Below are 22,152 nucleotides of genomic sequence, written 5' to 3'. Positions count from 1 at the left end.
CGGTTTTACCGTGATTTCTCTTACACGTCTGATCAACCATACAGCCACCCGTTAGGCCATGACATTCTGATCAACTGGTTGTTTTAAAGCCCGTGCAACCAGCCACTGATCAGATAAGCTGATTCAGGCGGACACTTTCCAAAGGAAAACCATAGGCTATCGGCAGTGCGAAGAAATGGAAGAACAGACGTCATCCCCGTCTTTACTGAGCAAACATTTTTATTCTTTTTCTAAAAAAATACATCGAAGCAAGAAAAACCATTTGGAAAGGCAAGCTATCGTCTTGCATATAATTGTTTTCAAATAATTGCACAAAGCTGATTAATTTTCAACTATCTTCCTTCCTCAAAGAAAGATTTATCATCTTTTCTTTGCACTTATCTTGCATCATTAGTGCTGCCTGAACTGGTTCAGCAGGAAAAGCGTAGTGGAAATGTACAGAAACAGGCTTGATTAATCGAGGGGGTTCCTCTTTTATAATCTCAAGCAGGAGCACCACAAGGATTGTTTCTTATCCCTTTCTATTTTTGACTTATTTGTAATCAGTCACAACCAGAAGTCTTTGCAACCCACTATATCTAGAAATATCAGTGAAAAATTAGCGATAATAGATTTGAAGAATGATTCATAGAAGGTCACCAATTCAAAATTGAAATTTCAAATGGTTCTGTAACAAACAAATTTATCTCCATGTTTAGAGTCGTCACTTTTTCATAAAGATAGCATTCCTTCCATTGCAGGTTATCTTTCAAGTAATTTCTTCTGGTGGGGATTTAATGCAAAAAGAATTTTCTTGGAATCGTGCAGAAGATAGCACAAACGATCAGCAAATGGAGATTTCTCAGATAAATCCTTAAAACAGTTTTCAAACGAAAGGCACATACTAGTGCGGAATCATGGGTCAGTTTTTGGGAAAATTTTAAGGTCCCGTTAGTTGCTATGTTAACTGTTCCCACGTATTTGAGTAGAGCAAGTTAATAAATGATTTTTCGTCTGCATTTTCCATCTTTGCACCTAGGAAGATAGACTTTTTATCGTATAGTCAGTCAAAGATTGACTAAGAGTTTGCTTTGTTCGAAGAAGATTTTGTTAACGAGAATTTGAGTGATAAGAACAGAGCTTGGCATAGGCTTGAATTGTGAACTAAGGTTCAGCTCAGTTCAAATAATTTTAGAATTTTTCTATGTATGATGATTTACAATGCATGTAAAACACGGTTACATAAGATGTTGTATGCAGAGGAATTTCTTAAGGAGGAGCCCTCAATCGAGGATGAAGCACCCCCATTTTAAATATGGTTTTGCATCTTATTTAATCATTTTTGAAATGACCAGAAAATAATATTTAACACTCTAGTTCTTTTAAATTATAAAGGCTTTGAGCTTTTGACGAAAACTAAAGGCAGATGATGATTTTCTTATGTCAACTGGAATGTTGTTCCACGAGTCAACACCAAAGAAATGTAATAGGGTTATTTTGCCAAATGAATGTATCCACCCTATCATTATCTTCGAGACTAAATGGTTCTTCCATCCATGAGAAAAGAAACAAATAGACGCAATGATATAGTTCAAACGTCTTTCTTCAGATCAAACTATCTTTCCGCGAATAAGGTTCTATAAATATAATGTTTCTCTACGGTCGTCCCGTAACGTCGATTCGTTCTCTTAATAACAGGCACAGTCTTTCACAAGCACTGTCCGTTCAAACTATACTATAGTAATGCACAATCAATAAATCATCACGCGCGATTCCATAAATCCAAATACGTATTCCATAAAAAGCATAGTTCATGTCAACAAGATCTTTCACAAGCATCTTGCCACATTTATAAAGCGTCGAGAACCTAAATATACAAAATATCAAAACTTAACCTAATCGCTCTTAACCGAATTCCATTTCCAACTTCAACTCCAACTCCAACTCCAACTAACTCTAAATGTAACACGTCCAAAATATATCTAAACAAGAACTTATTGTAATGCTACATAGCTACGTAAATTTACATGATAATAGTGAATACAAAATATATTACTCCCAAGATTAATTACATAATCTGAATAATGATACTAAAAATCCCAAAAGAAATAGTTAATGAATCTAAAGGTGCAATTAGAAAACAAAAGGAATTATAAACAATCGAATGTGCGAACGGTGATAAAATTACTAAGGTTACAGGATGCAAAACAAACGAAATCATACAGACTTGAAACCATATCGCAATAAAATTATAAACATGCCATTGAATGTTTATTTTGATTTATTACGAACGTGTCATATAACGAAAGTTTTTTATGAACGTGTCATGAAAAGGTTCTTGGACATTGAAACAATATTTAATTAGTTGCGCATTCTAAATGAAACTGGAGAGAAAAACTTTCACGTATTAAATCTTAGGACAACATTTGTGCTGTAAAATAGGTAGGGAGTAGGGGAAATTCCCCCGTTACCCCTTTTACTTGAACTGCTAAATTTTGTTAAAAGTCTATATAATGGGATGTCTATCCGGGGTGTATGTTCGGATATATGTAAGTTGTTGAAGCACAGGGTTGATTTTCAACGAAAATTCAGCAGAACCTGATTCTGATGACGTAGTAGGTGTTTTGCTCTTTCTGGTCCCCCTGTGGTTCGTATTCACTTTTTAAAATTTTTGTGGCGTTTAGTTACTGATTTGGGGTTTTTTTTATATTTTAATAAGCCATAAGTTCTTTTTTCGGCTATGTGGATGTGACAAGACTGCATTTTCTGATTTTACAATTTTTCACTTGGCTGGAGCAGGCTTTTTTAAGACTACACCGGAAGCAAGGGTGCATGACGTGGATCCTACCAGGCTAGTCTTCCTGCTGTGTTGTGGTGTGGTGGCACTGGATTCAATTAAAGTGAGAACGAGAAGGAAAGTCACTGATTCCAGTAAAATTACAGTTTAGACAAAGTACTACAAAGCAGCCGATTTCTAAATCATGGCATCGATCAGCCCCAATCGTTACAATGACCCGGTGAGATCATTACATTGTAAATTCACATTAGCTGTCGCTATATCTTGTTATATGCTATGTGCCTGTTGATATTGCACAATAAGGTCTCTTTGATACTGCAAAATATTGATATTCCTAAATAAACATTACTGAAACAAATTACTTTTCTTTTACTCTACGTCAGTAGATCAAATTGGCCTAGCTGTCGGTGATATCACTACAGCTACAAAATATTCAGTTAACAAAACTATAAAGCACTTGCCTACGACTTAGGGCCTTAGGAGTATTTGGAAGCATGTCTCATTTTAGTTAAGTGGTTCAGGTTTTCGTTCTGATGATGAATTGTGTTGTTTGCGTCTTTAGTAATTTTCTTTTTTGACTTTCAGTTATTTAAGTGTTGATTTTAGTCCGCAGGGGAACCTGTGAAATGAGCTTGGTAACAACCTGAGACCTGAGTATTTTCAATCAGGTTCGTTTAAATTCTACACAATTCGGAAGTGATGCTAAATATACAAAAATCGTAAAACGATATTGCATAAAAATAATTCACTGCTACGGAAAATTAGTTGTTATTGGTTAGACTGAAACGTTTTTTAAATTCATTCTGTACCACCCCCAGTTCTGCCTCTTGTCACACCCCCCCCCGTTTCATTCGTTTTCCAAATAATGAATTTAGTGACGTTAAGCAAAATCAAAAGTTTGACTTCTGAAAAATCAAATTTGACAATCTAACCATATCATTGATTGGCAGAAATGGGATGGAGCTCAATTTTATTGCAGAAATGGGATCGTTATTAGATATTTGCAACAGTCACACAAAAACTTTTTTGGAAGAAAATTTTATCTAATTCTTCTTTTTAATCTGCACATATAAACAAATTTTACCTAATTTTTATCGAGCTCTTATTCTGCCCAAGTTTGATCACCTTTCATTTGTATTTTTACTTTGCACCAGACCCTAATGATTATAGTATGCTTATCACACTGATAGAATATTCCTGTCAAAATATTTGTTATTATTATTATTACTGAGTATAGTAATTTTGACTGACATATGATTTCAAATCTAATTTTATTTGATAAATCTGACTGCTTAAGTATGGGCAGGGACACCAGAGTTAGAGGCGTGTTTGGCAAATACTTCTCTAGCCCTTTCATATGAGAAGCAACCCTTTTTCATTGCAAGTAACTTAATGTTAGTCTGCTGTAATGGTCAAGAAGATTTATAGGGAATTATGACTATAGTTCCTTCTTCAATTTATTTTCTTTTTGTTTTGATGAAACATGGTGATAGCAAATATTGTTCTTAGTTGGCCCATGCCCCTTCAAATCATAGAAACTTTGTTTTCAATTAACTACCCCTTGTGAACCTACTGTTTTCAAATGATCAAGCCCTTTCAAGAATTCCAGCTTCCTTACAGTATTTACTGTGAAGATGTTTCTAAAACCTCAGAAACTTTTCAAAAGCCTAAGTTCTCCCCATTTCGAAATACCTTCAGCAGATCAAATAGAAATAGCAATCATGATGGAATAGGTAGTCACTTCACTTTAAATGCCTTTTTTCCTGATCTCCTTGTAAGATTCAGGGGGATAGTGTCTGGGGGAAGGGAGGGGTGTCACACCCCCAACTTTCAGGGAACCTGTTGGTAGATTTACATTTTTAACAAAATAATTTCATGCCACAGGTAACAAAAAAATTTTTGTCCATAAAAAATGGTTTTGCATCTCTCCTACCCTCCTAGCAAGAAAGGTCATGCTACACCACTGGCAAGATTCCCTGCTGAGCAGCTTAAACCACCACTGCTAATTTCTCAAAATTTTCTTACAGGAGGATCCAATGAATCTCAAAAGTATGGAATTTGAATCCTAAAACTGTTGACTGCTAAAATTAACAAAGGATGTAGCATTTCCACGTGGGATATAGTAGAGCATTTGACCCTTCTCTATTGGCCCCTTCCCCATTTTTCACAAATTTCTTCTAAACCTTCTTACAGGTAATTATCTTAGAATAACTCCACTTTTGTTTTGGTTCAGTTTCAATTATTTTGTTTTATGTCCATTTTATAGAAATATTCAAAACATTAAACTTACAACAATTTAAATAGAAAATAGACCATAAATTAAGATGCATGCATGCTAGAACATACCGTAAAAACCCTGTATAAGCCAGACACTTTGTCCTCATTTTGCCCCCCAAAATTTTAGGTGCAGCCTATCTGTGGAGTGATCAACTTTGTTCCTCATATCTGAAAACAAGGCTTGCTATTGTTGTAGGTAACAAAAAATTCCTTTTGTTTTCAACTTAAACAATTATAAAATGCAAACAATCTGGGCACTTGTCTGTCCATGTGTTAGATTCTCTTAAAATGAGACTTCATTGGATTCTCTTTTTGATGTTCTACACTACTTGAAACATAACACATGGCTCATAACACAAGGCTGTCAGTTTTTATAGGGCTACATAAAACATTTTTTTCTGAATTTTGAGGACTCCTATTTGGTGAGCAGCTTATGTGCGGGGGTGGCTTATACGTGGGTTTTTATGGTAAACAAAATAAAAATGTAACCATAGATGACAAAAGAATATATATTTGTCATCAATCTACCTACTTTGTAATTTTATCAGTAACATTAAACAAACTAGATTCCTATAAGGGCCTGTTCATATGGAGAAAGTTTCCCCTGCATTTTCCCAGTGAAGTGAGAATCCCGTTAACCTGCCACATATAGCCTTTCTACACATGATAGCATGAGCATTCACCTGAGAAAACATTTTCCCAGCTAGCTGAGATCTCACTTGAGCAATGCCAGGATCCTGCATATGCAAGGAAATATATCTCATATGAACCAATTTTCTGGGCAAGGGAGGGAAATTGATTTCATTTACATATACACAATCCTTGACACAATCCACTCTTATCATTCAGAATGGCTTTAAGAATGTCACAGCAAGGTGGGAAAATGTCTGCATATGAAAGATTCCTGCTTCACTGCACAAAGGCTTTGGGAAACTTTCCCCATATGAACAGTCTCTCTTCTTGATTAACTCAAGATGAATTTAAAGGAGGGGATAAAAAGGGAGATATTTTGCAAAAGGATCAATACACAAAACTTAGAAGTTTGCTGAAAAGTTTCATAAAGCTTTAAAAAATTTAAATAAAAGAAAATAGGGGCTGAATGTGAGGTAAAGTCCTCAAATTGTATTGTCCTTTTAACCAGTTTCTCTGTAAGTGAAGACATATCGAAATATAAATGGATAAGAAGTGTTTTGCTTTGAAGAATATACCACAAACTCTCACCCGTTTTTTATAAGGGTGAATCAAATACTATGACAGATTTTCATCTAAGAAAATTACAAGACATAAGTAAATTATGAAAAGGAACAGTGGCGGAAATTATGGGGGTTTGGGACGTCGCGACGTCGGCCTATCTGGGGCAACAATATTATGAGCCAACAATAGCAAGCCTTGTTTCCGACGGCGTCGCGACCCCAATCAGCGACGTCGTCGGAAAATTCGGGCTTTCGTCGGATAATTGACAACCGTTTAACATGTCGAAATTACTCCAAGAAATCGTTCTGAAAAGGAATTTTAAGGGGCGTAATCTAAAGGGCGTAATTGCCAAATTTTTGATCCATGTTTCAATTTTCAATTCGCAGGTGATCCATGTTTCAATTTTTGCCCCAGGGGCCTTTTTAACCTCTCTGTTCCCCTTTTTGCAAAATTTGAACATAGCATAGCTGATAAAATATTGGCCAGTACTAAATAATCAACCAAACAATATATGACCAAAATCAAAACTGCTTGTGAATTGTGTATTTAATTTCAATTCCGTAAAGATCAGCCAAAATTTCTATCGGATTCTTCTTGTACAATATATTTACTGGTTCTGCGGTAAAGATTCCAACTTTCAAGGAGATAACTTCATTTCAAATAACATAACATTTCATCGATCAAAATCACTACAATCAAAAAGAAATAATTAAGTAAATATAATACACGCTAAATTTCCCACGGCATAATATAAAAGAACTATGAACGCATTATGGTAAATTATCCTCTAGTTAGTTATAAAACAGATATGCGCAGTTACATAAATATACGCAGTAACAGCAAACTTACACAACACTTCTGAACAAAAGTTATTTTAAAACGTATTTCTCACTGACGAAAACAAGATAAAATGCATAAAATGAACGTACGACTTGTCAAAAGTGTTATCGGTCTACCTCTTGTATCATCAATTGTCTTAGATGAGATCATCAATTGTCAAAAATTGATTGTTCTTCTTGCTACTTAATTATGGCGTGGTCAGCAAAGATTTCTAAAGAGTCCTGTCAAAAAATCAACTATTTTTATCAAAATATGCAGTTTCTTTGAAATTATACATGGTCCGTGATGTTATCTTGTCGGAAAATCGTAGGCCTGGGCCCCCCCCCCCCCCAAATGAAAGCTTGAATTTCCGCCACTGAAAAGGAAAGTACCAAGGACTGAACCCTGTAAGATCCCTCAAGAAAAATCTGACTTATGAAGTTTCTAGGCTAGTTTTCTGTCCAAGCTCTACCAAAAGGAAATTTCTAGAGCACATTTCTAGATACCTTACCATAGACCCCTTATCACATCACCCCATAACTTAATTTACACTGAGCATGGCATTGCATGGAATTGTTGTTATTCGAGAAGCTTGCAACTGATAACTGCAAAGCAAACTAACAATTCTAAGTGAGGCACAATAACCAGTCCGATTTCAGAAAATGTTTGAAGTTTCTAAAAGCTTCTACACAATCCTGTAATTAGCTAACGATAGAACCGCAAGCAATCTACCCTCATTTTACATTATCAACTACACTATTAATTGCTGAAGTCATTAAGTTACCTACACCATAAGCTTTTAGTGGGGGCTGTCAAGTATATGTTTCCAACAGTAATTTGGATGAATTTTAAGTATTTCCCTATATTTTCCATTGACTCTTGTATGTCAACAACATCTGGTAAACACTGTCACTTTTGGTGATCACTGAGTACTGTTAGTATAAGAATGTTTTGGAGTGAATTTGCAATATTCTTGCTTCTCTACCGTATTTTGAGATGTAAGTAAAAACATTGAGTAAATCTCTAATATTTCTTTTGAAACTATAAGGCATTTCACAGCAAAACAAATCCTTTAGGTTTGACCTTTTTCACCATAACATTTTTAATTTGGTCCTTTTATGTTATATAATTATTTGTGTAAAGTACAGAGTTCATCCCAAATCCTTTACCACACACTCAATTATCTTCCATTCTACGCTACGCAATTCTTCAACTCGGTGTAATAATGAATTTGGTAACCTCCACTGTTCTCCGGGCAATCAGCTTTTTAATATAAATCATTTGAACACAACATTTCCCAGGGATAGTTCAAATGAGGGTTATTTGAATTTATGGATTCTGTAAACAGTAATGGGCTCAGATGTGTAACTTGGTCTACACCTATTTAAGTCTGCTGAAATTTTTCTGGAAATGACTATGCATTATAATTTGTCAAACATGGCTAAAGTCAGGTCAGTCACCACTGTGTGTGCAGGGCAGGTGCCTCGAATATTGCCTTGCTCGTTACTTGGTCGACAACTCTTTTGATAATCTCTGATACATCAAACAAAGAGCTGTTTCATTCTACAATTTTGCCTACAAGGAAATACTCAAAAACGATTGATAACTTAGGATCTCCTCACGTCGTTTAATCGGTCTCACTAGCTCTTCTTGGAAAAGTTGTATGGATATGGCAATTACGAAATGTCTTGCGAGTGGTTTTACAAATTTGTTTGCAGTCATCCATTCATTAAGGCCTTCAAATGAGCAAAATTCTATAACAATCAAGCCATAATTAGCATTGTTTTTGGTGTGATTAACCATCCTGCTGCTGGATTCAATATGCGGGATTTCCTTTATGAAAAATAAGCTAAAAATTGATTTTAATAATTTAAGCTTGAGATCACCTTTTGGGAACATCTGTCGCGCTATCTATTTGCAGCTGTTATACCAAGAGAATTCAAGTTCGTTTTATTGCTTACAATTAACTTGTGCAAAACGAATTAGCTGCTTGAGAAGTGGGCGTTTTCAGTTTCAAGAAACATCAGCTTGGACCTATTGCTGTCAAGTCACTGATTCTTTAAAAGTCTACGTCTTTAAAGATTTTGATTCAAAGGTCAAGGATTATCGATTGAGGCTCTTCTTGCAAATTCGTGTTTGTTCAATTAATTGTTCATGCATATGCATAAAGTGGGTTCATTTGCGGCAAATTTCATGACGGAGTAGGCACAAATTGGCAATCGTTGATAACGAAGCATATTGTTGATAAAGAGGTTTCATCATAGCAACTACAGAAGCACGGGGTTGCACTTTTGCGGTCGGATCTTGATATGAAATATTAGCAACCGACATTGAAGCAGCTAAGCCCAAATCAAATATAAGTTTTAGCAAATCGGTTCTACATCTTGTGGCTCGGATTTTGTTGTTGTCCGGATATCTTCAATGTGTTGAGAAAGCTCTTTTCTGACAACCAATCGAAAGGACTTTTGGAGGCCTTAAATGCTCATTTGGTGTTTTGAAACCTGAAAGAAAATGCACGGTGCAGATTTTTCTCGGGACAAACAGAATGGAAACAGCTCAACTTCAGCAAGGGTTGGTTAAACTTTAAATGAAACAAATGTTTCATTTGTGTTTCCGAGAATTATATTAGATATATTTTGCCAAAAAGATACTCTCTTTTTTATGCTTTTTTGTTAATGGAAATGTCGTCTTTGTATACGGTAGTTATCAACAAAAGAAGAAAATCAATAAGTATTAAATCTTTTCGGTTTTCAATAGCATTCTCTGTGGTTTTTAACCGCTCCACTGCCATACTGTTTGAACCCTTGGCGCTCTACTATCCTTAAACCTTCTGGAAAGGGCGGTCCTAAAGGAGGAGAGGGGATGTTGGGGCGTCACACTTTTTCCTGAATAGTCTTCTGTCGGAAAATCGCTTTTGCCATCAGCAAATCTTCCAAATCTCCACTTCACTGGGAAATGCGTTCTAGGGCAACACCCACAAAGAGCATGCAACGCACATATTTGTTGGCAATTTCTTATATGCATTTGGTACCATTCAGATATTTAAATTCAAATTTTAAGAATAACCATTGCATAGTGTATAATAATTTCAAAAACTTTTGTCTTAAATATAAAAACTTTACCTTTTAAATGCAGACAAAATTAAGGTAAACTAATTGACTTTTCTTCTTCTGATTTTCAGCTTTCATTTTACCTCTGGTCATGAACGTTTGCGAGACTTAGCTTAAAATGGCACTTCTGTCCAAATTTATCTACGTTTCATACATACCAAGCTTCCTTCCAAGCAGCATCTACAATCCTGGACAAAAATGTTGAGACAAAATGCAGTTTTCGCACTTTACCTTTACGTTGCCTCTGTAAATGCAAATCCCCACTTTTCCCCACGAAACAATGTTGGATTAGTTGTCCTATAGTTTGTGCTTCACGACATTTATTCAATATTGAATCGGGAGAGGGAAGTTGAGAAAACATCAACATTCCTTGATTAAAGTCCCAGCTATTTTGGTGCAGGATTGTCGTTACTAAGTATTGCCTATCAATATTGTCCTAAAGTAATTTGCATTCTTGTTATAGACCCTGACAAGAGCGACTAATGTTCAGTATATACAAAGTTTGGTGACACGTGACAAAAGAGGACAAGTGATTGGTCAGAGCCATGGCTTTCGAGGCTGTACTATATGGCTTACAGGTGCATTTTCTATCTTCATTTTTCTTAACAGATTCAAATATTCAATTCGATGTTTTCTTCAATAAAGGTTCTTTCCCTCCTTCCTCATCGTTTTCCATCGCTTTCCTTAATTCTTTCTCGCTTTCCATTCCTTTGCTTCTTCCCCCCTTTTCTCAGTCACTTCCCTTTACCTCCCTCCCTTGTTCTCCCTCCTTCTTTCTCCTTCCCTCTTACTACCTATTTTCTCCCTCCTTCTGTCTCCCTCCTTCTTTCTCCCTCCTTCTTTCTCCCTCCTTCTTTCTCCCTCCTTCTTTCTCCCTCCTTCTTTCTCCCTCCTTCTTTCTCCCTCCTTCTTTCTCCCTCCTTCTTTCTCCCTCCTTCTTTCTACCTCCTTCTTTCTCCCTCCTTCTTTCTCCCTCCTTCTTTCTCCCTCCTTCTTTCTACCTCCTTCTTTCTCCCTCCTTCTTTCTCCCTCCTTCTGTCTCCCTCCTTCTTTCTCCCTCCTTCTTTCTCCCTCCTTCTTTCTCCCTCCTTCTTTCTCCCTTCTTCTTTCTCCCTCCTTCTTTCTCCCTCCTTCTTTCTCCCTCCTTCTTTCTCCCTCCTTCTTTCTCCCTTCTTCTTTCTCCCTCCTTCTTTCTCCCTCCTTCTTTCTCCCTCCTTCTTTCTACCTCCTTCTTTCTCCCTCCTTCTTTCTACCTCCTTCTTTCTCCCTCCTTCTTTCTCCTTTCTTCTTTCTCCCTCCTTCTTTCTCCCTCCTTCTTTCTCCCTCCTTCTTTCTACCTCCTTCTTTCTCCCTCCTTCTTTCTCCCTCCTTCTTTCTCCCTCCTTCTTTCTCCCTCCTTCTTTCTCCCTCCTTCTTTCTCCCTCCTTCTTTCTCCCTCCTTCTTTCTCCCTCCTTCTTTCTCCCTCCTTCTTTCTACCTCCTTCTTTCTCCCTCCTTCTTTCTCCCTCCTTCTTTCTCCCTCCTTCTTTCTCCCTCCTTCTTTCTCCCTCCTTCTTTCTCCCTCCTTCTTTCTCCCTCCTTCTTTCTCCCTCCTTCTTTCTACCTCCTTCTTTCTACCTCCTTCTTTCTCCCTCCTTCTTTCTCCCTCCTTCTTTCTCCCTCCTTCTTTCTCCCTCCTTCTTCCTCCCTTCCTTTTCCCCTCTCCCTCTTCCGCCCTACCTCTCACTCGCACTTTCTCGCATTCCCTAGAAATTTTGTTCATTGGGAATTTTTTAAAGCCTATTCTGTTTCTATATTGACGGGAGGATTAGGCCTACCTAAAACCATCCTTAGGTGAGAAGCTTAGCTGTTAGGGAAGCCAGGGACACTACCCCTTTACTTTTTGGATCAGATCTGCTGAATGTCATCTGTCTCCTGTAGTATGACCATGATTTTTAACATTCCTTTTCCATTAAATCTATATGATTTCTATTACACAATAGTTGCCATCTCCAATAATGCAAAGATGCTTATACGTTTTGTAATGTGTACCTATGTATTGTTTAATTGTCTGGTAGTGGTTGTCGCGTCACTGCTCATCCTTCTGTTCATTCATCTAGGTGTTCATGGCTGCTCAGGTTCACCACATTATCCCAGCAGCCACTTGACAAAATTCATTTGGGTACCCGTTTACTTCCGCTGCAACTCCCATGCTACAATCTTGGACAGATTGTGTTTAGATTTTCTACCCTGCCCGCCCAAGTTAATTGTTGATACAGCTTCCACAAAAACACATATCCCGCTTTCTACCCCACTCAAACTTTGAATGGGAGGAAGGGTGTTGTTGTAGGACTATACATACATTCTACCGGGCATGTAATTAGGGGTTTGTCTCAACAGCTCTGTCCAAGGTTGCAGACCATACGTAGCATAATGTTTACTGCAATCAGGATTAACTTTGAACAAAATGAATTTTAATTCTTGTAAACTCGTGAAAAGTCGAAGGAAGGCCACGAATCTTTATGTTATCCACAATTGAGGTTTGGTGGAAAGCTAAAGCATATCGTCTCGAGCGAAAACAAAATAAATGCTTTTGTTTTTATTTTCAAACTTCTACAATATGATTTAACGAAATGCCTCTGCAATATTATTTAGATAGTTCCTGAAGAATGCAATTGAGATTGGGAATACGCCGCATCAGTTTGATTTGCAAAACATTAATTTATGCTTCTGAATAATTTAAGAGCTGTTTATAAATCGCTGGGAGACAAGCTATATATTATCTTTGGATGTTTTCAATCAGAAGTACAGATAGTGCAGTACAGAATCAGACAGTTTCATCCTCTCAGATTATCTATAGTTAATAATCAAAGTTCATAAAATTTGTAAAGGGTTCCTTGGTTCTAAAGGAAAGGGGTAAATTACCAACGGTTTTTTGGGCCAGTTTTCTCTCTTAATTGTCAATTCTCTTTGCAACTATGAAAAGTTTCAGTTTTTCAATGACAGTCATCGGCACCCGTCCGAAGTCGGTACTCTAGAGAGAATGCCGCTGCAATTTGAGTTGAAACCCGTTCAGTTATGTCCAGGTATACTCGGACTTTCTCTGAGTCGGACTGATTTTCAATTCCCATTGGATTTTCATACCTTATTCAAGTCAACAGTCGTAACCCATCCGGACACTGAGTCAGGCAATATCCTTTCCCTTTTGAAGTCCCAACTTAATAGGATTCAACTGTATTTAATGCCTTGAAGATTGGCATCATCAAGTTGTTGCAGCGTAGATCCAGATCGTGACTTGAAGCAATTTTCTTCTCTCGATAATTTTTATTGTCTTTACCGAAACAGGTCTTTCCGGAGCCGGAAAAACGACTCTTGCTCATGCCCTGGAGGAATATCTTTGCTTTAGAGGGATCCCTTCATACAGTTTAGATGGCGACAACTTAAGAACGGGGTTGAACAAAAATCTCGGTTTCACGCCCGAAGAAAGAGAAGAAAACATCAGAAGAGTCGGTGAAGTTGCAAAGCTGTTTGCAGATGCAGGGATTGTGTGTGTCACCAGTTTTATCAGTCCATATGCTAAGGTAAAGCAAATCATTATAATACTGCTAAGAATAAGGGACTTCAGTACTTCCAAAAGTTGAGAAGAGCGACTTGTTCTTGTATTTGAATAATGAAGAAACACCATGATAGCCAACTCCTCGAAGTCAAGAAGCGCGTTTTTAAGTCCTTCCTCCGGATTATACATTTTAGCTCTTACATCTTTAACACAAAACAAGGCTTGGTTTGGATGGGGTACTTCATGTTTTCATTGGTTTTCTTTGTGGTCGTTGACCTTGTCTTAGCAAGGCTTTCTGGGTTCTGCATGCCTAATTGCTTTTTACTCAGCTCTAATGCAATCCGTTTTGTGAAGATTAGAGTATAAATGTTCCTATACAGGATGTCTATGCAAGGTTTCTGTGTTTCGAAAAACCCAGTTTGTCAATCATGAATTTTTCGCTTGCACTCGATTTTTCGTTTTAAAACTTTCTTTACTCGGCCCTAATATCATTGATCTTACTACTTTGTGCAATTTTCAAATTTTTCAATGGGAGGCCAATAATCTGATAGGTGTTCTAAAATTGAATGTTCTTAAAAAGTCACTCAGGGGCACTATTTTACAAATGGAGCAGTTATTTTTGCGTGGAAAATATTGGATATATCGTTTGAAGTATTTAGTGCTTAAACCACGAACCTTTTCTAAATAACGTTTTGTTTGTATTTTCAAAATTTTCATGCATGCCTTATAACCAGATATAACAAGAGGCTGTATTCTTATTCGTTTCAGGACAGGCAGCGGGCGAGAGAAATTCACGAGAGTGCTGGGTTGTCGTTCATCGAATGCTATATTAATACTCCACTAGAGGTATGTGAGCAGAGGGATGTTAAAGGGTTATACAAGAAAGCAAGAGCCGGTATTATCAAAGGTATGCCTGAATCCTCAAAGATCCTTCTAGTCACTGGTTTTAGCATTGCTATTGTGGTTGTGATCAGCTACGTAATCATCACAATTCATTGCAAATCATTCTTCATCACAAATCATCATCGTAATCAACATTAATCGTCGTAGCGATCATTATCAATGATTATCTAAGGGTGAAAAAAGATTTTCTTTTCGCAAAACTAGGAAGACACGCATATCAACCATAAGGTCAGTAGTTTTGCTCTTCACTCGGGTAAATCTCAATTTCTGCTCTTTCAGGCTTTACCGGTATCGATGCAGTGTACGAGTCTCCTTCTCACGCTGACCTCACTATCGAAGCTGGCAAGCATAGCATTGACCAGTGTGTGCAGAAGCTTGTAAAACTTCTTATCAGCAAGGTATGTAATTTTAATTTTTTTGACTAAGTCACAGAGTTTCATCTTTCATCTTTTAGAATTTCTCATGGTGGTCATCAGGGAACTGAGTAACATGACATGGGGTTGTGTGGTTTGGTTCATCGGGGTGGGGAAAATGGTTGTTTTAGTGGTATATTTCTTGTATGGGTTAGAGAACACCTTCACCCACAAACAGACAAACACACACACACGTGCGCAGTTTGTTAGGAGCCTAAAAGAGGTTAAATTCATTCTAGGATCTTTTCATTTGATATTTTTCAAATGACAGAGGCAGAATTTTGATGGATTTTAGAGTATTTGTGACAATAAATAAATTGTATCTTTTTAAGACAAAGTTTTTCATTTTTAGGAAGTAATTCCAATTACCTCTGCAAACGAAGTTAAGGAGCTTTTTGTCCCAAGAGATGAATTGGAGAAGTACATGGCAGAAGCGAAATCTCTTGAGGCTTTGAGCATAAACAAGGTAATTCTGTTTTTCATATCAATTCGTAGTTTCTCTAAATTGCTAAAAACAAACCATTATTTTCAGTAAACATTTTGAGACCTTTCTTCTAAATTACCTTTCGAAGTAATCTGAAATTAATTTTTCATCGTTATTTGTTGTACCAAACTTTAATCCTACTCTGCAATGGAATTAGAACTACTTTTACATAATGCAGCTTTACTAGTTTCAGCTGTTTTAAAGCTAATTGTCAAAGTAAAATTATTGTGTTTATTCGCATACGAAAACAGCTTTGTCATCCGATTACTAGCCAGCTTTTTCTTTCATTATTAGTTTTCTTCTGCCAATCCGCAAGTTCATTTGTAGAAAATTCATCTCAGTAAGGCTTATAGCATTTGATCCCTTGGTGCTAAGTTTTGGGGAATGGTGATAAATAAAAATTAGTCGCAAATCTGGAACCACTTCTCAGCGTCTTTAGATGTGAAGCCTTAAAAAAGCTGGAAAGGCAGTTGTTAAATGCCTAAATGTTTTTTAATGTTTATTATTTTCCAACCTTCAATTACATAGAGAATCACTAGGCCTACTGTAGCCCATTTTTCTTGTTGCTATTCAAAGTGTTCTAAACCCCTTTTCATAGCTGTTGTTAATTTGTATGATGAAAAACCGAATGCACTTTCAACTGACTTTTGTTATAAACTTTTTTCGCAGGTTGACATGCAGTGGGTTCAAGTTCTAGCTGAGGGCTGGGCCTCCCCGCTAGATGGCTTCATGAAGGAGCGCGAGTATTTGCAAACACTTCATTTCAACTGTCTTCAGGATGGTGAGTTCATTGCATTGTTAAAAAGACAGAATCCTTCATGAAATTAAGTTCACTGCTGTGGGGAAACCGAGAAATATCGAGGAGACTGCAGGAGGGACCAAGTGAATGCCCTTCCCTCCTGGACCATAGGTGGGTTCGCCCTCCAGACAAATTCTGACTCCTAAATGGCAGTAGCTCGTTAATGTCCAAACATATAGAAGCGTGTGTCTCTAACCCAGTTTGCACCAGTTTGCACCAGTTTAACCCAGTTTGCCGCCAGACTGCGTAAATTGCATGCCAGGAAACTTTGCAAGCAAGTTTGAGGCTTAGATGTTATTGGTCTCCAAGTGGGTGGGTCTCTAAAGCAGCCCTAAAGATTAGCGATACCGTTTTTTAAACTCTTGACCGTGAACCTTCTTCATATTAGATTGCTTGCTGGGAGACATCTTGCTGAAAATAATAAACTGCTAGGTGGTAAAACATTCTTAAGTACAATATATGGCGAAATGATTTTACAGCGAAACTCGAACCAACGGATATACAGTATGTTGAGACGTGAAAGCCGTTGACCGGCAAGTTGCTGGAGCCGAATTTTTGCTTACTTAAATCATTACCTGACGTTGATGCTCAGAGGAGTGTCAGACGAAAAGTACTTAAGTATGCTATGCTTTCGTTTTTCCGCGCTATCTCAAATGCTTTGGAAAACCGCTGTAAGTCAACTTTCTTGTGGCATCTAAGATTATTGTTTAGGTTTCTCCCCATAGGCATCTCTAATTTGCCGAGGTTTCAATCATTTAAATTTGTTTATTAATTTTCAGCTGATGATATAAACCAGTCGATACCTATCGTTCTTGCAATTACAACTGAAGACAAAGAGAGACTCGGTGCCTGTCAGTCATTCAGCCTCGTTTTTGATGGGAAACCAGTTGCGATATTGAGGCACCCTGAATTTTTTGCTCACAGGAAAGAGGAGCGATGTTGCAGACAATTTGGTGCCAACAGCAAAAATCATCCTTACATGAAGGTATGATTGTAATATTGTAACACCACCAGGGGGTTGGAAAGGTTTGTAAATTTGGGGTGGCAAAAACATAATGGGGCTCATAACTGTACCGTATCAACACCAGGGACAAAATTACCAGCGGGTATAAACACCAGGGCCAAATATTGGTGGGACATCCTTTCTCCCGATACTTTCTGTCATTCGGTCACTTTTGCTTTGATTCGGTGAGAAGCTTTTGGTAGTCAGTGTTGATTGAATGACGCCAATATTTACTTCATTTATTATATCATCAATTATATCTTATAGTAAAAAATATAATTGTAAAATTTTAAGAATCGGCGTTTCTGTCAATTTCTAGAAACCTGAAAGTTGTGGCACACAAATGAAATCATTATCTTCCGTCTGGTTACAGTTTTGTAATTAATTTTGTAGATGATCTACGAATCTGGAGATTGGCTGGTCGGTGGAAAACTTGACGTTTTGGAGGAGATTAAATGGAATGACGGTTTGGATGCATACCGGTTGAAACCAAACGAGCTTCGTGCGGAGTTTATGCGAAGGCAAGCGGATGCCGTGTTCGCATTTCAGTTGAGAAACCCGATCCACAATGGCCATGCCCTGCTCATGCAGGTTTGTATTGTAAATTGTATTCCTTTTGAAAAAGGTAGTTTTACATGAAATATCATGTTGTATTCAAATGTAAGACTCGGGTGATATTTCTTCATATCAGCACATAACTATTGTTTTCTTTGTTTTCTCGTAATTTTGTTTTTTAGTTTCACTGAAAAAGAATTGGTTTATAGGTATTTGCCAATTGTAATCCTGCATGACATAAATAATAAATTATATTTTATATATTATATTTATTATATCATCTATTTATATATTGCATTGTTATATTTTAGAACAAGATAGAATTAACTATTTTATTCTCTTGAATATGACCAGAGCAAATGATTTTTCTGTTTTATGTAGACTTCCAAAAAAGCCCAACAATTTTGCTATTAGTAAAACATCCGTGTTAAACCATATCGCTACTTGTATTTCTGGAGTTCCACCAGACCGACGAATACCTCTTGCATTAATCAATGCATATTTCTATCACAGGACACCCACCGAAAGCTCCTCGAAAGAGGTCACGTGAAACCAGTGCTGTTGTTGCACCCACTAGGCGGCTGGACCAAAGATGACGATGTTCCTTTGTCGGTCAGAATCAAGCAACATCTCGCTGTGTTAGAAGAGGGAGTTCTAGATCCTGAAAACACTGTATTGGCAATCTTCCCTTCGCCAATGATGTACGCAGGACCCACTGAGGTTGGACGTCATATTTTTATTCTATTGATATTCGTTGCTTTCAAATGATGCAGTTTCGCAGGATCATTTCCAGAAATATAAGACACTGCTTGATGAAAGGGTTTTTTCTGGACTGAAATGAATCATATGTTCTGTGTATCTTTTCATTTTCTTTTTTGGCCATATAGGACTTGTGGCTTATGGCTGTGATACCTTGTAACTTTTCTCGCAGGTCCAGTGGCATTGCAAAGCACGCATTGCTGCAGGTGCAACTTTTTACATAGTTGGCAGAGACCCGGCTGGGCTCCCACACCCCGACATACCAAACACTGATTTGTATGAACCTACACATGGTAGCAAGGTATATATTTTTCTTGACTATTTCTCTTGTGATTTATGGCTGCAATAAGGAGATGAATATAGCAAAGTAATTTTAATTAGAAGACTCAACTGGCCAAGACACTTAACTGAGATTAGATAAATCGACCCAAGTTATTAAGGCATTAATAGTAGGCAGACCAAAACCAAAGTGATTAGTACAAAGCAAAATAGATCTACACCCTATAAACTCGCCACTCGACCGAAAGAGACATTAGCACCCTAATGGAATGCAAATCAATTTGAAGATAAGACAACATTCTATTTCTTGATGAATTTTTAAGGAAACCCTTGCCTATTAGGACAGTAATATTGATGCACAGGGCAGATAACATTAGCAGCACAAACTGCTCCAAAACACGGCATTCCATCTGATCCACTTCAAAAAACCTCTATTTTTAAGCTTTAATGTTTACGGCGCCTCTCCCAAACCCCATTGCCTTCGGTCTGGCTGTCGATACGCGCTGCAAAGGGCATTATGGCGCACAATTGCCGAAATATTAAAAGTGAAGCAGCAGTTTGCTTTAAAAACTGTAGTTTACATTTAAATTTAATTGAAGAAAATATTAGTTGACGCTAAATACAACATAGGCCCCTAACTTCCGTTTACTGTTGCATAGTTATGCAATGGCTCAATTTTAGTTCATAAAGATTTGTTTATTGATATCCTTTCCACGCAAAAAACAACTTTAATTTATACTCCTTAATTTCCATTTGTTTTTCTAAGAGTTTTTCTTTTCAGCCTAGCCATTTATACATCTCCCGAATCTACGACTTCTTAAATATCTGAATCCTTTGCATCCTAGGTGCTAACAATGGCTCCTGGCCTTACTCATTTAGAAGTCATCCCATTCAGAGTGGCAGCTTACAATACGAAATCCAATAAGATGGAATTTTTCAATCCTGAGCACAAGGAAGACTTTGACTTCATTTCTGGAACTCGCATGCGGAAATTGGCGCGAGAAGGCAAGGAACCGCCTAATGGTTTTATGGCTCACAAAGCATGGGGTGTTCTCTCAGAATTTTATCAGTCAAAGAAAGCGAAATAAGTATGCGGACAAGTTTTGACATTTTTATCCAGCAAAACTAATCTTAAAATTTGTAGTTAATTCTTATAGACACAATCTTTTTTGAAATTTAAACATTTCGTCTATGATCAGATCATAAGGGTAGTATACAAATCGAATTGTTAACTCACAACAGAAATAGAGAATTTTTAATTAGTTTTTTTCATTTAGCAGAAGATTGTTAGTTTCTTGAATTATGAGGTATCATTCTTATAAATCATTCTTAACAATTTTTTTGCGGTACAGAATTTGAAAATGGCTTTGATAAAAGCAAACATCTTACAACATACTAAAAGCTTTTTCGTCTGACACTCCTCAGAGCATAAAACTTGACACTCCTGATTCTGACGTTTTATGCTCTGAGGAGTGTCAGACGAAAAAGCTTTTAGTATGTTGTAAAATGTTTGCTTTTTTCAAAGCCATTTTCAAATCATTCTTATTTATACATTTTATTGAATTTCACTTAGGCTACTTTTTACTTAAAGATATAAGGGTACATTCTAACATCCAAATTTTACTGTATGTATAAGTGGTTTTTATCTTAACTTAGAGAAAAATGAATTCTTATCAGAAATTTTTAGTTTAGCTTGAACTTTTGCTAGTATCAGCAAAATAGCGTATGTTTTAGCCATAAAACTTTCATTTTTTTATTTATGTAATATTTGTCTATTTTGAAGTACAGGAGACGTTTTCCTTGTCCTATATTGTATTGTTAATGTTGGGTTAGCAAAATGCGAGAACAGGGGCGGACATTTGGTCAAATATTGGGGGCAAGCGTATTGTTTTACTGACGTCACATTTCATTGTTTTAGAACAAAAGACCATTGTCCTCTAAAGTATTTGGGGGGGGGGTGCGGTCGCTCTTCAAAGTGTCCGCCACTGTGCGAGAACATTTTTTGCACCTCGAAAATGTACATTTGGAGTCGGACGAGCGTCTTCATCAACATACCCCTGTCAATTTAAATCCAAATGCCTTTGTTTTTCCTATCACCAGTAAATGATACTCGACAGGGAGAACACCTTTGGCAAGATCCTTCACATTTTCTAAAGATTTGTCTTTGAACGCTCGACGTGATCACTAGAAAGAAACTTTTGCCTTGCTTACAAAATTTTAAGCTTATTGTTCTTTTTTCGATTTCCAATTTCATTGAGAAGATAGCATTGCAGATCCTTCGAAGCAAATTTGTCACCAATATGTATTGTGTATTACTTCATCAGGAATTTTTGGGGTGGGGTAATAGAAATCCCCCATTCAAGTCACCCAATTTCTTATATAACTTCAGTTGTTCATTTAATTTTTAAGCATCTTGTAAGATATAATCATGGTATATCTGAATTTTAAAAAATTTTCCAACGAGGCTAGTCCCATTTCGAAAAGCCGAAATTCTTTCCTTAAAATTAACATACCAGTTTTCATGAGAACTGTTTTTATTATTTTATTTTTTATGGTTGCCAGATATATTTATTTAAGTTTGGCATTTTTCGGTAGCCGTAAAGTTTTAACGTGAGGATATTGTTTTTATTGAGTCTTATATAGACCTCTGGTTCAATATTACTAATGATTATTGCGTTATAATGACAGTTTAGTTTGGATAAACATCTACTTGTGGTTTTAGATTTATAGAAATCAATCGATAATTACCAATATGTGATGAGATATCATTACAAAACGATAATATATAGTACATATGAATTTCGTGTATTAGATTTTACAAAATGACTTGAAGTTTTTTTGACATTCCACGTCTATTGTACCATCCAGGAGGTTGATACTGTGTTGTGATTTGTCTAAAGTCGAAAAAATTACTGATAGTGATGGAAAACGTTCAATTCGTTCTCTGCCCCCAGCTTTTTGCTATTTGCCAAGGTCAAACATTTGAAGTTGAAATAAAAAAAAACTTTTGAATACGACATTTGTCAGAAAATTCTTAAAGTCCTATTTCAGCCCATAGTTTAAACCGCAAATTTCGAAGCAGGAAGTTTAGTTTTGGAATACAAGACGCCACATTATATTCAATCTTTAGTCAAAGTTGCCTCAAACGACTCAAAAAGGCTGAATTGTGCCACACTTATGGACAAGCCTATGAAACTGTAGAAGCTGTATAAAGACCGCCCCATTATCAACCCACTTCTTCAATGA

At 36.9% G+C, this 22,152-nt stretch overlaps 1 protein-coding gene across 2 annotated transcripts; it reads left to right on the top strand.

The window, feature by feature from the left end:
• The first annotated feature begins 2,640 nt into the window (after positions 1–2,640).
• LOC135696608 (bifunctional 3'-phosphoadenosine 5'-phosphosulfate synthase 1) lies at positions 2,641–21,732 on the top strand. Of its 2 annotated transcripts, none has more exons than XM_065216064.2 (12): positions 2,641–2,996; positions 10,640–10,754; positions 13,501–13,736; positions 14,480–14,618; positions 14,894–15,012; positions 15,380–15,493; positions 16,181–16,292; positions 17,090–17,295; positions 17,707–17,904; positions 18,382–18,588; positions 18,800–18,928; positions 19,752–21,732. In XM_065216064.2, the coding sequence occupies exons 1-12, from the start codon at positions 2,961–2,963 to the stop codon at positions 19,992–19,994; spliced, it is 1,854 nt and encodes a 617-aa protein (XP_065072136.1). In that variant the 5' UTR covers positions 2,641–2,960; the 3' UTR covers positions 19,995–21,732. The 2 variants fall into 2 exon arrangements, with proteins under 2 accessions (XP_065072136.1, XP_065072135.1); XM_065216063.2 differs by lacking the exon at positions 2,641–2,996 and adding an exon at positions 7,435–9,637.
• The last annotated feature ends 420 nt before the right edge of the window (positions 21,733–22,152 follow it).

This window comes from Rhopilema esculentum, chromosome 18, assembly GCF_057945365.1.
Source record: "Rhopilema esculentum isolate cy_ngs chromosome 18, ASM5794536v1, whole genome shotgun sequence".
Lineage (NCBI taxonomy): Eukaryota > Metazoa > Cnidaria > Scyphozoa > Rhizostomeae > Rhizostomatidae > Rhopilema > Rhopilema esculentum.
The sequence above is the reverse complement of the archived record's forward strand: the minus strand, read 5'-3'. Positions and strand labels throughout refer to the sequence as shown.

Excerpts from the sequence above, each read along its gene's own strand:
- LOC135696608 (XM_065216063.2), top strand. The coding sequence starts at position 9,578 with ATGCACGGTGCAGATTTTTCTCGGGACAAACAGAATGGAAACAGCTCA. Across the intron at positions 14,619-14,893 it reads AAGAGCCGGTATTATCAAAG|GCTTTACCGGTATCGATGCA; the intron begins GTATGCCTGAAT and ends CTGCTCTTTCAG. Across the intron at positions 18,929-19,751 it reads AACCTACACATGGTAGCAAG|GTGCTAACAATGGCTCCTGG; the intron begins GTATATATTTTT and ends TTTGCATCCTAG.